Below are 15355 nucleotides of genomic sequence, written 5' to 3'. Positions count from 1 at the left end.
GTAGTACGAAAGAAGCCAAAAAAACGAAGGTACTGTACTTCCTCTGCACAAATCAGAAAAGGCATATTGTGTAAAATGCAATCAGGCCAGTGAGCTCTGGGGATGTCCACTGCACAGGAAATCAATACTGTGAGGATGTGAATCATGGGGAAAGGCCTGTGCTGCGTTTCACTCACAGTTGTGCCTGACGGGTTCGCACTGTATCCTGCGGTAGTCAGGCGCCGCCCCGTTTATCTCCACGCGCACGTAGAGGTCGGCAGGCTTTCCGCCCTTCGAGGTGGGGAGGTTAGAGCCGCTTATCACCTAGAGCCAAACAATGCAGGAACAAACACCTGTGTCAGTGAATTACCAACCATTCAGCCTTTTCCCTGCGCCCCACCCCAGTTATATATACATGCCTGCTGTACACAACCGTTTACATCAACGCTTACAGGCTTGCAAACATGCACCTATTATCAATCAGTCATGAACTTCCAATGATGATACAGTGCTGCCATTGATTTTCACGTTGGCAGGTGACACAAGCATGATGGTTAAAGGCATTTTTTCAACACTAGTATGTCGCAAAATTGTAGCAACGTCACAAATATTCTGCAGTTATCAACATCTACCTGTATCAACGAAGACGATTCATTTTGTAGGACTAAATATTTGTTATCTATTATGCAGCATACCCCACCATAAAGTTATGGGGTCACTTTTCAAAAAGGTACAGAAACCTTAAAGAAAAATTGTTACGTTTCACTGCAGGTGAAAGCGGCCACTATTTCTAATGCCACTTCTACGCTGGATTCTAGTTTTCTGTGCTCGCTTTGTCTCCCTGAAGTAACAGCTACCCCTTCAATTTTACACACATTTCACGCTTAAATCTCTGTTTTCTTTCACCAGCTGGAAGGGGACAGGGATCCCAGCTATCTCTAATCCCATACACGCATGCTCGGGTGAAATCGAGAATGAAGTACCATTTATAGTACATTTGTGAAATATCTGTACAGCTGATGCAGCTGTGAAGCCGGTCCTATTTCTGATCTCGCATGCCGCTCTGGATGTAAAATTCTAGTATAGGACAGCTGGCTGGTGCGTGTGTGAGACTGTGTTGTATGTGTGTGTGACAGTGGAAAAGAGGGTAATTGCAGGCAGTGGCTGGTGGCTTTATCTGTAGTTGAGTGGAGCTGGCGTGACCAGCTCAAAGACAAGCCTGCATGCATTATGAACACGTGTATGGGCGCTGATGAAAATGCCTGACTGGGTAAACCCATCAGACACGGAAAGGGACAGGGAAAGGGACAGGGAAAGGGACAGGGTGAGGAGAAGGTGGGACTAATTTTCCTGCAACATTGCCCTGAGGTGGAACGTCCAGGGGTCGGAAAGTAAAAGTCCTGGTTCTACCTTCTGGCTGAAGAATAGTGCTAATTGCGAAATGCGAGTGTTGTGGCGATCGTGAGGATTCTGCGTGTCAGCTGAGTGACATCACTACTGCTGTGCCTGGTGCGAGCGGTAAAGAGGGAGTGTTCTGTGGGCAGCACGCCGCGCTGAGGGCAGTGTGCATCCCTGGGGCACGCTGGTCTGACCCACTTATAAAGAGCGCTTTCCACAGTGGCCCCCGCGTGCCGGGCTGAGCCGAGTGGGGCCCTGGGCTGGGAAAGCCTGCCGGACAGAATGGGAGATAAATGAATTAGGCCCTGGCAAAAACAAAAAGAGATTTTTAAATAAAAAACCATCAGCAGAAACTCGGCCTGCTGCAGCTCGCTAATGCAGCGGCGGCCGTCTGCCGGGCCCTGTGGCTGCCTGGCTGTCCTGCGGGTGAATCAGTGGGGTCCTGGCCTAGGCGGGTCGATCCAGATCAAGGGCGGCTGTCTGGTGATAGCCAGGTGAGGGGAGGCAGTTGCAGGAGCAGAATGGTGATACTGGTCGTAATATGGGGAACTCATCTGTCATACGGTGAAAACATGTGAACAGTTCCGTACTACAACGCTTCCCAAATCTGCACCTCTGCATTCGGAGCATACTTCTGTTTGAATCGTGCTGCTGTTTACTGAGAACAGGCATGACGAAACGTGGCAGCAATCTTGTAGTATGGCAGTATCAACAGCAAAAATGAGAGTCGATTGGAAAATAATGCTGGTTTACCAGACGCGCGTCTATAACGTGCTTTTTGGTAGAAAGAGGGGGGTGAGTGGCTAAAGGGGCGCTCTGTGAAAGGAGCGGTGCCCCTGTGGCGACTCTCACGGCAGAGTAGCGTGCTTTCTCACGGCGAGCGGGTCAGGGCGCCGCCCCGGGCTGCCTGAGGTCGGCGCATCGCCTCGAGCGCGTGCGGCGCGGCACACACGCCAATCCCAGGGGTCTGCCTGCGCATCAGAGACGCGGCCTTCCCCCCCTCCCAGGGATGAATAATTTAGCCACAAAATGGCTATTTATATCCGACCAAAACCCATTCACTGGGAGCTCTTCCAGGGACGTGACTGCAGTTCTCACAGCGCTCCCTGCATTCCAGTCACTTAGGAGCGAACCTCAGAAGACACCGTGTAGGAGAGACAATGTGAATTACAAACAACATGGAAATAGAGCTTGAAGATGGAGTGGGTATAGGTTATAATACAATTTAAAATCAACCTTGATTTCTTAATGGGTGATCCATCCAAGCAGTCTCCTAACCCAACCACAGTGCTTGGCTATTGAAAATATCTGTCCTCTGTCAGCATGATATATTTAGCCCATATGAACATGAACTCAACAGAACTTTATCATCTTTACAGCATATCAGATGCAACATGGGCCTCCCCTCCCTGACACAGAGTACATCAGTAATGGTGGTAAGGGAATGGTCATGAAACCAGAAGGCTGTATGCTCAGATCCCAAGCATTACAATTCAGAAAATACCCATTATTCCAGCACTACTGAGAAGTGTATAAAAGTGGACAAATTCCTAAAGAAATAAACAGAATAAGACCTCTGCCATGAGTGCCCAGTTTCTGGAAAACACAGATGACGGAGGTTCATCTGCTCTCTTAAACTCAGGGCTTACACTTTGGAAGCGGTTTCGGGCAAATGACGTCAAAAGAGCGGGATCATCCCTGGACACTTTACCCGCTGCGGCAGCTAGGTGGCAGCATTCCACACCTAAAGCCCTTCCCGAGGTGCGGTTGTGAGGACGGCAGCGGCGTTGGGGTGAGAGTAATCCGGTGAGCGTGAGGTGTGCGCCGTGCAGCTGGGCCCTCCGTACGCCGCTCCCCAGGGTGTGTTTTACATAACAGGGATCCGCTGCGTTTTTATCATCATTACTGATAAAACCCAAAGCGCAGCAGCTGGGCGCAGTTAAAAAGGATCCGCGTGACAAATGGGTCAGGTCAGGCTGCAAAGCGCTCGGTAATGGATCGAGCCGGGGACGGTCCGCGCGTCGCCTCGTTTGTTATGCTTAGCCGCGAGTCCGCCGGCTCCTCGATCACTCACCCTGAAGAACAGAGGACTTCTGGTCTGTTTGCCCTCATTATAGGCACCTCATGCGTGGATATTCTGGATGAAGTACGTCGTTCGACAACAGCACCACCCCAACTGGGAATTGAACCTGCATGCATGGGGGTTAGGAGTCCCGTTTCTTGGCAACAGGGGTACGCGGACCCTAATCCATCGACTCCAGGACACACACGCATCACAGTCTCCCCCCTGTGAGGCTCAATCCCCCCTGGAGCGATGCGGGATTAGGGGCCTTGCTCAAGGGCCCAGCATTTGCATGGATCTTATCGTGACTACACCGGGGCTTGAGCCACCATCCTTCCGGGTCCTAGCCATGTACGCAAGCTACAGGCTGCCCCTGGCTGAATATTTGCCCTGAATTTGTGTCAGGTTGGACTCTGATACTGAGTATCCCCCCCCACAAGGGATTCTGTGCCTCAGGACGTACCCAATGGATAAGTGGGCGAAATAAAAACTTGCTGTTGATATGGGGTTCGTTCGCGGTCACATCGGGAGAGAGGCGGCACTCCGGGGACTCTGGGATGCGCCCCGTGGCGTGGGTCAGGATGATGCATCGGAGGACGGGGAGAGGGTGATTAATCTCTCACTGACACTGAAAGGTAGATCCAGGCTGTGTACATCCTCAACACGCTGTGTGCTCCGATCTGCCCCCCCCCCCCCGGCTCTCAGGGAGGTATGTCAACTTTCATTATTCACTCCCATGATAGAGAGCCCAACAGTCACTTAAGCCAGCCACTTAATTCACTTAAGCCTGTCATGTAGAAATATGGCCCCATGCAAAACTGATCAAGTGGCACTTTTCTATTGAGGTTTTTGGTATGGCTAGTACAGTTTTTCTAGTGTCTAGGTTTTTAGAATTTGGGTCGGTTTTCCGTAACACACAAACCAGTGTAGGTTATGGAATAGAATAAATACTCACATTTTATCTGTGGGGTCACTTTTCTGTAATGGGAAAAATGACCCGCTGGCAACTTTTCCATGGGGGGTTCACTATCTGACACTGGCGATGTTGTTCCTTAGTGAGGTGGACTCCTGGTGTGCAGTTCATAGCAGGGGTGGCCATGTGCCATGGTGGGCTGGGAGTATGCTGGTTTTCATTTCAACCAGTCACTACAACAGCTGATTTCACTGGTTGAAGGTGTATTAATTAGAGAAATCAGTAAAACCTGCATATTTTCACTCCTCCGTGGCACATGATGGGTCACTCCTAGTGACACCGAGTCACATTTGGTGATGCTGGAGTGCGTTCCCTGCCTTGGGCCTCACCCGTCTTTGGGTGCGTTACCATCTCAGAAGGAGTGGCCCCTTATTCTCATCCCCCCGCTGCCAAACACACATCTGTGCTTTCCCACGCATATGACATGACATGAATGACATGAATTATGAAGAGGTGGCTCATGGGAAATGCTGTGCGTTTAAGTGCTGGAGCAGATGAAGAGGGAAAGAGAGCAGTGATGCACTCTGGGTCACAGTTAAACCCACTTTCAGGTGGCCTGGACTCAGGTCAGCCATCATGCTTTAAGGATGGCACTAAAGCAAAGTGTAAGAAGCCTTTCTGCACTGAGCAGAAGTGTACAATATTAAAGGGACCTTCAGTCTTTAATGGCTTGTAACTTGAAAGTTTGTGAGCATGTGTGTGATTGTGCGCAAGTGTGGTAATGTCTGTGTGTGTGTGTGTGTGTGTGTGTGTGTGTGTATGTTTGTATGAAGCCACCAGCCTCATCCTGTGCTGTACAGAGAGCTGTAGCTGTGTGTGTTTGTGTGTGTGTGTGTGTATGTGACTGTATGTCTGCATGTATGTGTGTCTGTGTGTGTGTGTGTGTGTGTATGTGACTGTATGTCTGCATGTATGTGTGTCTGTGTGTGTGTGTGTGTGTGTTTGTGTGTGTGACTATGTGTGTGTGTGTGTGTGCATCTGTATGTCTCTGTGCCGGTGTGTATGTGTGTGTTTGTGTGTGTGACTGTATGTGTGTCTCTGTGTGTGTGAATCTATTTCTATGTGTCTGTGTGTCTCTGTGTGTGTGTGCGTCTGTATGTCTGCATGTCTGTGTGTCTGTGTGTGTCTGTGCATGTATAGATGGGGAATGGGGACTCTAGTGACTGTGTGTGTATAGATGGGGAATGGGGACTCTAGTGACTGTGTGTGTATAGATGGGGAATGAGGACTCTAGTCACTATGTGTGTATAGATGGGGAACGGGGACTCTAGTGACTATGTGTGTATAGATGGGGAATGGGGACTCTAGTCACTGTGTGTGTATAGATGGGGAATGGGGACTCTAGTCACTGTGTGTGTATAGATGGGGAATGGGGACTCTAGTCACTGTGCGTTGGGACAGGAAATGGGGTGAGACCTGCTAGGACATTTTGTAGATGGTGATGTCATCTGGCCCAGTTAGCGCATTACATTATAAATTATTACCCAAAGAGTAATGGGCGGGGGAGATAAAAATCAATCCAAAATTAGCTGGAGCTATCCGATATTATGAATCCACATTTGAAGCAATTACGGTCTTTCTGTGGAGAATAGTGATTTTTCCATGTATTCTCGCCAGTTTATCAATATTTATTTTCTATCCCATTGTTACGATTTACACTTTTAATTTGGGACAGTGCTCACTAGCCTGCGTTTCCCCTGAAACGCGCCCTGTTGCCATGCACTGAGCTGCGCAGTCATAGCATCAGAGGAAGATAATTAATGCGCAGCTGTCTGACTGCAGGTGCCTGAATGGCTAGACACTCATACAGTGAGAATGCTAATGTTGTGCCAAATAAACCCTCTCTCCCTGTGCAATAGTGCCGCCAGTTATCCAGGTACATCCAGTTACTTGGTGATATCAACGGAATTGTCAACAACATTGTCAGAACACTGTAGTACTTGACCATTACACTTGCAGAAATGTCCTTCTCACATGCCGACTTTGTCACTAAGGATGCATGAACACACAACACCTCCCACACACAGAGACATGGACACACACACATACAGACACACAACATTCACAGGCAGAATACTGTAGTACGCAAGCATTACACTTGCAGAAATATCCTTCTCACATGCCGACTTTGTCACTAAGGATGCATGCACACACACAGAACACCTCCCACACACACGCAGACATAGACACACACACACATACATACAGACACACAACATGCACCGTTCCACCCCCCCCACACAAACTCCCACATACGCAAGCACAAGCAATTCCAGAATCAAATCACTTCCTGAAAGAAATACATGTTGTTCTCTCCTCCGACAGCAAGACCTTCGATCATGTGATGCCGGATGCATGCCTGTAGCCAGAACTTGTTTGCTTTTGTAATAAAATATAATATATGTACTATATGCTATTTTTAATAAAGCATGCCCCAGTGTAACATCATAAATCAGGGCCTCGTGGAGGTAATGTTAATTCCTCACTCCGTAATGACATCTGCACATGATCTCCGCACACATCCAAACACATTCATTCAGTCAGTACAGTAGTGTATCACTGTGAGTGCCTGTCATCTGAGCATAAATCAGAGCTCCTTAAACTCTCCAAATCCACGATCCGTCCTCCACAGCCAGAGCTCTCACTGTGCCGCGCTCATATGTGGATGTAATCAAGCCTACACACACTACGTGGAATAAAAGAAAATTAAAAAATTAAAAATGTGATAGCAAAAAAAATTCAATATTCTACGGAACTATGCACCAGCAGTTTTAAACAGTAAAATAAAATGGACAATAAAACAGCACAATAAAGTGATTACGCTATTGAGCAAGAATGGAAAGTTGAGTTTTCACTCTCCGAGCTCTCCGAGCTCATTTCGGCAGCTACCACAGCCTACTAGCAGGCCCACAATTTGGGAAGTGCAATGCTGTAGGTCCTGGCCCTGCTAGGGAGCAGGGAGGACTGGATGGCACAATATGGAGGCACGGTACCTTCATCAGGACCTGCACAGGCTTCAGGTCTGGCGGGAGGGAGCTGGGGTCAAAGGTCGCCTCACGGCACCTCAGGAAGTGCGGCTTCAGGACATACCCGCACCCCCCGTTGTCCCGGAAACGGCCGTTGTTTAAATCCATTGGCAGTCCCCGGGACTGGAAGTTCAAAGCCACTGCGGGAACAAAGATCCAGACATCAGGTCGTTATTACTTTCAGGTTTCTGTCTGCTCTGTGCTCTAATCTTGGCCAAGCTTATGAATGTTTAACCTTGTAACTGTGGGACCAAAGTCATTATGAAATCTCAGTACTTTACAGCACATTTCATTCAGAAACCTAAGACTCATTTCTGAAGTTTAGGTTCTTATATTTTAGCCATGGAGGAAATAATGTGATATTATTATTATATTATTTAATTAATAATGAAATGTTTCAAATAATCCATCCATCCATCCATTATCTGAACCCGCTTATCCTGATCAGGGTCGCAGGGGGGCTGGAGCCTATCCCAGCATACATTGGGCGAAAGGCAGGAATACACCCTGGACAGGTCGCCAGTCTATCGCAGGGCACACACACCATTCACTCACACACTCATACCTACGGGCAATTTAGGCAATCAGCCTAACGTGCATGTCTTTGGACTGTGGGAGGAAACCGGAGTACCCGGAGGAAACCCACGCAGACACGGGGAGAACATGCAAACTCCGCACAGAGAGGCCCCGGCCGACGGGGATTCAAACCCAGGACCTCCTTGCTGTGTGGCGGCAGTGCTACCCACTGCACCATCCGTGCCGCCTGTTTCAAATAATATATATTATATATAATATATATTAAATGAAAGCAGAATTAAAAAAAATTTTGCATAACTTTTGTTCTGAAAAAACCCCAAAAAACAACGAACACTAGTGTGAACAGAATTACTTGGCTGCCCTCCCTTTGTCAACTTTCTGAAAACTACTTGAAATACACTGGCTTCCAATACACTACCCGCCACATGAGTGAAATGCATATGTACAAGGAGCATTGCTGAGCAACCCAACGTGCACAACTGATCTGAAGACTTCTGAGGTTAGTGTGGGCAGAATGTTCTGGAGGCCATGGACAACGCTGAGTGGTCAGTGTGAAGGTCTTGTTTGGGGAGGAGAGTCTACCATGACCCTCCACTGAGCCCCTGGGACCAGAACTGCATGCTGGGAACATGAGCAGAACCCAACCAGCGCCCTGTGATTGATAGCTGTACCACAGTAGGCATCTATAGGCCTCACTTCAAACCATCGCTGGGGCGAAGCCTTTGTTAAAGCTAGAGGAGAATCTACAAGATAAACAAATTATCCGTTGTACTGCATGTATGGTATCATAATCATCATCGCGTATACCGTGGTTATAAAACTGCCTTTCAGGAGAGTGAATCCCTGTTGACTGTGATTGTTTACGGAACTGAAGAATGAGTGCGGAAGTCCCCGAGGAGGTAATAAAATCCTCGCTTACCATGCGGGAGCTGCTACGGCTTTCCTCCTGAACGCACTGAAAGGCTTCGTCTTCGCCCGAGCACGAACGCACTCTGGTTTAATATTGCAGGAGATATGGCAGTTGAAGCGTGGGCTGTAGTATCTGCAGACTTGCAGATGCGGCGTTGCTGCTCGGCACTGAGCGAGGCTGTAGTCTACGGTGTCGGATAGTATGTATAGTGTGCGATCGCTACTCTCGACATGTCTGTTTTAGTATCCGCTCTGGCTTGGGTTTGTGGGCTTTTTTTCTCTGCTCACCTGTCTTTAGTCAAGAGCTCTGTCTTTAATCTCAGGTCTCCTGTCTTTAGTCTCTATTTGCATGTCTTTTGTCTCTATTCACATGCCATTAGTCTCTATTCTCCTGTCTTTAGTTTCTAGTCACATGCCATTAGACTCTATTCTCCTGTCTTTAGTTTCTATTCACATGCCATTAGACTCTATTCTCCTGTCTTTAGTCTCTATTCACATGCCATTAGACTCTATTCTCCTGTCTTTAGTTTCTATTCACATGCCATTAGACTCTATTCTCCTGTCTTTAGTTTCTATTCACATGCCATTAGACTCTATTCTCCTGTCTTTAGTCTCTATTCGTACAGTATGTCTTTAGTCTCTTTTCTTGTTCCCGGTCTCTCTGACCACAGTCCTAGTCCTGTATTTAACACACTCATGCGTTCAGTCCCAAGTTTCTACCCTTTAGTGTCCTGACTTCAGACAGGTTCCCTGTGTTTACTCTCCAGTCTCCAGCCTCCTGTCTGTAGTCTGCCATTTCTGTCCTGGTCTCCGGTGGTGTTTGGTTTGCCTCGTCGTTTTGTGGTGCTGCTCAGCTGGGAGACGCATGACCCGACGCGGCAGAGGAGATCAGTGATAGATGTCCCGCTTCCCTTCCCACAATGCCCTGGGGGCCTCTCCTGTGTTTTTCAGTGCCAATAATGACTCTCTTGGCTGCCTACTACAGTGCATCACAGTGAATGCACAGGGGACGTGGTCCAAACAGGCTCATGTGGAAGTATACAAATATACACAACCTTAACTTCTGAGAGTACTTGGGAGACTGGAGACATTTTTCAGTGACAATGTGTGTTCAGTTGTCATGACACACAGAGAGAATCGCCAGTGCTGACTGATGACATGGGAACGTGTGCGGACATGTCATTTGGAGTCCTCCAAACAACGGACCCCTTACACTACAAAAAAAACCCTGCTAGCCTGCTCCCCTGAGTCCTACATGCAGGCTAGCCAGAGGACAAACTATCCCCCAGGAGGAAACGGCTGTGGCCACTGATGCCAGGCTGTTTGCACTGCCTTGTATCGCTCCCCAAATATACAATATGTATCAAATATATATTTGTACCACTGACTACAAAAAGGAAGCAGAAAAAATAAACATGCAAGGGGCAAAACCTCCTTGCAAGCATTAAGCATTAAGAGTTTTAATTTTCAATTTTAATTTGTCCCAGCTGTTTGTGTATTATTATGCAGAAAGTTGACCTGCAAAACATTGTTCAATATGTTGTTTATGTTGCAAATCTATATCTAATTTCTTGTTAATGACTTTGATTTAAAGTATCGAATAGCTTTCGTGCTCTTAAAAAGCCAAGGCTCGGTCACAAATTACTTTGCAACTATTGCAACTAAAGAAAAAAAAGTAATTGGCAAAGCTAATAGAATATCAGGGCCTGATGTGTATTTTTGTATTATTGCTATGCCCAGTCATATCATTTCTGCATACTAAACAAAGCATCCAAACTCATATTTCTTATCACTGGTAGCTCACAATTGATGCATTCTGTGTAAACTGGATTTAAAAAAAAGTGAAAATCCTACATAAGCTGCAACATCACTCATCATGGATATGATATAATTTCAGGACATGTTCTGTAATTAATGGGTAGGATGAGAACTGTTCAAAGCTTACATATAAATTGACAGGCCTCTTGGTCCTACATTGACATGGTTAATGACGATCCATTGTGAAACGCTTGCGTTTTCAGTGGGAGTAAAGTAGTACCAGTACAATTTGCTGAATATGTTCTGAGCCAAATAAAAACCCCCAAAAACTGCATGCATGATTTTTCGCATTTATAAAGTGGCGTTGACTGATATTGATCATTGACCTGCCTGCTTGGTGTTTGTTTTTGGGGTTTGTTTTGCTCACCCAGAGGTCTCAGGGGCAGTGCTTTCGACTGAACACAGGCAGTGAAGGGAAAAGTGGAGCTCTGCTCGGTCTACAGCAGGGAGCTGTGAGCTCTGAGGGTGTTTTGGCTCACTTGTTAGTTCTGAGGCGGGTAATGGATGCTGTGTCTGACTGGACTACGTGCACAGACAGCGCAGGCCCAGATATCTGTCATTCTGTACAAATTAAGTCTTCAAAGTCGTTTGGGCTGTTTTACGGTGGTTTAATGCTGCGCACCGTCTGCAATATTTTTAAATCATCATCTCTTTGAGGAGGTATGTGTAAACATAACAGAATATCACATGATGACTCATCAATAAAGCAGTTTAACGGTCACGCGGTGACATCTTCAGCATTCTGGATCTAGGCTTGGGGCATGTGTGAGTGTGAGTGTGAGAGTGAGTGTGAGAGTGAGTGTGGGAGTGTGAGTCTGAGTGTGAGAGTGAGTGTGTGAGAGTGAGAGTGAGTGTGAGTGTGTGTGAATGTGTGAGTGAGTGTGAGAGTGTGTGAGTGTGAGTGTGAGAGTGAGTGTGTGAGAGTGAGAGTGAGTGTGAGTGTGAGTGTGAGTGTGAGAGTGAGAGTGAGAGTGAGTGTGAGTGTGAGAGTGAGAGTGTGAGTGTGCCTGCATGCGTGTGCCTGCACTGGTGAACATTGTGCATGCTCCAAGGCTTTGCCAGAGTTATTCCTTTGATATTTCTTATGATAATATGAAATGAATCCTTCACAGTATAGGGAAATCGTTTTTACAACCTGAAATATTAAACTGCAAGTAGCTTCACCATTTGCCTTCAATGCTGATTTCAGTCTTGAGTGAGTCTTTAAACAGAACCGTATGAAACAGGCGGAAATTGGGATTGTGCTTCTGCACAAAGAGGTTATGGAGACAAAGTGTGCATGTCCGTATGTGTTTATACATACAGTATGTATAAGGCATATGTGACAGTTATTTAAAAAATTGCTTGATTAGATTAGATTACACTACTGGATCACATTAGATAACATTTGCTTAAAGTACTCAGAAAACCCTTTAATTTATAGGTATATAAAAAAATCTAACTCCACACAGAAAGGCCCCCGCTCAGGACCTTCTTGCAGTGGGGTAACAGTGCTATTCACTTCACAGTGTGTTTCTGTGTCATTTTTCACGGCCTTCTTTGCCCCTTTTTATTAAGGGTTTGAATAGTACTGAACTACTACAGCGGTGAGACTGATGCCTACCCAGTTGGGAGCCCATGTTCCAGAACTCCTGGGGGTTGTAGTTGGAGGACAGGGCGCGGGAGCCGGCCGGGTAAATCCTACTGATGAATCTGGTGTTGTGGAGGATGAACTCCAGACCTGAGGAGGACAGACCATGGCCTCATTACCCAGGGTGCCAGGTGTGACATCTTCAATGTCTTTTTTTACCATGGACATAAACATTGAAGTTAATCATGTTTTTTTTTTCCAAATGGATTGGAAAATAAGAACTTTTTAACATATTCCTGCTGTGCAATGAAACCCAGCTGAGCAATGAAATATGATATATGCCAAAATAGTGTGTGTGGAGTGTGTGTGCGTGCATGGGTGCATGTATTTTTGGTTGATATAAACAGTGCTCTTTGGGATCATTTCTTGTCACTGTATAAACAGCGTGATTTGACATAATGGTGCTATTAATAGTGGCACTAAATTTTATTCTGATATCCTTTTATTTGCTCACAGTTTCTCCCATGGTGCCCATTCACTGAAAGTGTGTACCCACTTCATTGTCTCTCTTGTTTCTCCTGCAAAATGCATTTCATCCATCAGGCCATTTGAGGATTGGAAGTTGCTCTAGATAGAAAAGCAGTAAATGAATGTGCCTAATTGTTGGACTTTTTGGTGAGGAGGATTGACTGAATCGACTGGGGAAATATTGTAGCTGTGAACAGATTTTTATCCCTCCTCATCTTAGCCTCTTTTTCAAATAGATTTAAAATGTTTTTTGTGGCCACTGTTTACTTGTCAGTTAAATAGTTTTTGGATCTGCACCAACTTCTCAGCCTTTTTTTTTTTCTTCTAAATGTCAGGTTGTGTTTATGTTCTGCATTTCAGATATTGTTGTGAGTTCAGATAACCTCGCTGAATAAAGTGAGTTCTGTAGCAAATGGAATTATTAAACTCCCATTTTCAAGATCCTTTTGAGCTAGACTTTGAATGTTCATCAATAAACACAAGGGCCCTATATGCAGACATAGACAGAACAAATATATCTGAAACAGATGCATCCATAAAACTGTATCACTTTGTGAGTGTGTATGTATGCTGGTTTGTGTGTGTTCGTGTATCTACCAATTACAAGTATTTAATGGTCACCCGTAACTGATAGCTTTTCATATCCAATAGTATTCTGTTTTTAAAGCGTCATTACACACACAAATTCAAACGACAGTAACACCGCTTTAGGTGTTTACAGGCATTGCATTCTATAGCGGTGAATCAATGGGGTCTGTAGTTCCATATTGTTTCTCTTCTGGCTCTAAACTCTTTTGTTTCAGTTGATTTGACTCATGTCGTGTGTTTAGTCATTTGAAAAGCTAGAGACAGCTTTGGGCTGCACTTCTTCTCGTCTTCTCCCATTACTCTTCCCTCACTATGACTACCTCTCGCGCGGCAGTCCTGTTGGGCTTTCACTGCGCTGTCAGTCAGAGCCCGGGAACCAATCGCAGCGCAGAAGGCGATGGGCGTCTGAGGCAGAGGGGTGGGTGCCCGAGGTGCAGACCGTAATTTGCTCTCTGGTGTCATTTCTTCCATTTTTAATACGACTAAAACTAGACCTGTCATAACAAACTGTTCTGCTGCTCTATAATATACACTATGTCTCTTGGCTGTACAAAGCGAAGTCTGACTTATTATTATTGCAGCAGATGGACAGCGACAGAGCTCTGTGTTGAAGACTGAGGCGAGAATGCAGTGCCATAAAGACAACATAAAACTAATGAATTTTTCATATATTCTAATTTATAATTGGTTTTCAAAAGGGCATGTCTTGATGACAACCGATTTCCTAATCAGAGCAACGTTCAACTACTGTTTGCAAAACTGACACAACATGCTTGTCTAGCAAACAGAAATGAAAGCACCTTTGACAAAATGGCAGTGTGCTTAGTAGGAGATGGCACAATGTCAGCTAAATGAAAAACATATTTTTGCCCAATAGAGCGCCATACTGCCGCAGATAAGAATCTGAGCCCTCTCCACCAATGTGTGAAGGCAGGTCGATTAAAAATCTCTGTCAGGGACGGTCTTTTAGCAGAAGCAGCTGTGAACCTCTGCATCCCTAAGCAGTGTGCAGTGGCCACACGATCTGAAGGTTATTACAGTTCTCAAAAGCAATATCAGTTAAATAAACTCTGTGGGCAAATAAAAACAAAAGGCCCTTTCCTCTCCAGTAGCCATAAGCTATAATGCCAAGGCAATAAAAGGCAGGTATGCTTGGAGATTTCCCTCCTTATGCTAAAGGATGATGCTGATTATTTTCATTGTCCAAACAAAGCTGGCCTTTTTGGCTTTCATCTATCGGGCAAATGAAAAAAAGTCCATCATGAAATTTTTGCTTTCTTTCCGGTACAGCAGGCTTGTTACCTTTTGAGATGCATAATTGATTGATAAACTTCAGACCTAACTAGTGTGGCCCGTGCAGACTCCCTGACCTACATGGGCTGTAGCCACGTAAACTGTCCAATTTATGTCATTACACTGCATTATGTCTCATTTTTGTAATTGAGCAAAAGTATTTTGGATTTTTGGCAGTATTGCAGTTTGTATTCCATGCCAATAAAGCATTTTGAATTGAACTGAAGTGAGAGAGTGACGTTCAGAGCTACCATTGGCAGAGTGAATATGAAAGTTACCCGTGGAGAGGAGCGGATTATAATTCCTCTCACTGTTGTTTGTGGGGTCCCCAGTCCCTTCCCTGTGCTGGAAAGACTGTAGGCAGGTAATGTGCATCGTTCTGGCTTTGATTCCAATCTCTCTGTGCACTTTCCTTTCTAAAGAGTAAATAAGTGCAAGCTGTCTCACTGCTTACCGTGTCCTGCATTTAAAATATTGCCTAGAACACGAATGCTGTCCCAAAAGTTTACACTTACCATCTATATTACCTTGGCCAGGACATTATATTTTTACTACAAGTGTCTTTCATTGCCAAGAAGAATTTTAATTCTAGTAAACATTGCAAATAGAAAACAATAGATAACCATATTTAGATTTGATGAGGGTCTTCTGAAGCGAGCTTTTGTATAAATAGA

The 15355-nt window shown here is 45.6% G+C and overlaps 1 protein-coding gene across 1 annotated transcript in view; it reads right to left on the bottom strand.

The window, feature by feature from the left end:
* The window catches only part of LOC133134598 (1-phosphatidylinositol 4,5-bisphosphate phosphodiesterase zeta-1-like), a 38365-nt gene that overhangs the window by 5831 nt on the left and 17179 nt on the right, over positions 1-15355 (bottom strand). Inside the window, exons 7-9 of the mRNA XM_061250807.1 lie at positions 12306-12422; positions 7406-7578; positions 177-303 (exon numbers count right to left, since the gene is read on the bottom strand). Of these exons, the coding sequence (XP_061106791.1) occupies positions 177-303; positions 7406-7578; positions 12306-12422 (417 nt within the window). The remainder of the gene's footprint in view (positions 1-176; positions 304-7405; positions 7579-12305; positions 12423-15355) is intronic.

The sequence above is a fragment of the Conger conger genome, chromosome 8 (assembly GCF_963514075.1).
Source record: "Conger conger chromosome 8, fConCon1.1, whole genome shotgun sequence".
NCBI lineage: Eukaryota > Metazoa > Chordata > Actinopteri > Anguilliformes > Congridae > Conger > Conger conger.
The sequence above is the reverse complement of the archived record's forward strand: the minus strand, read 5'-3'. Positions and strand labels throughout refer to the sequence as shown.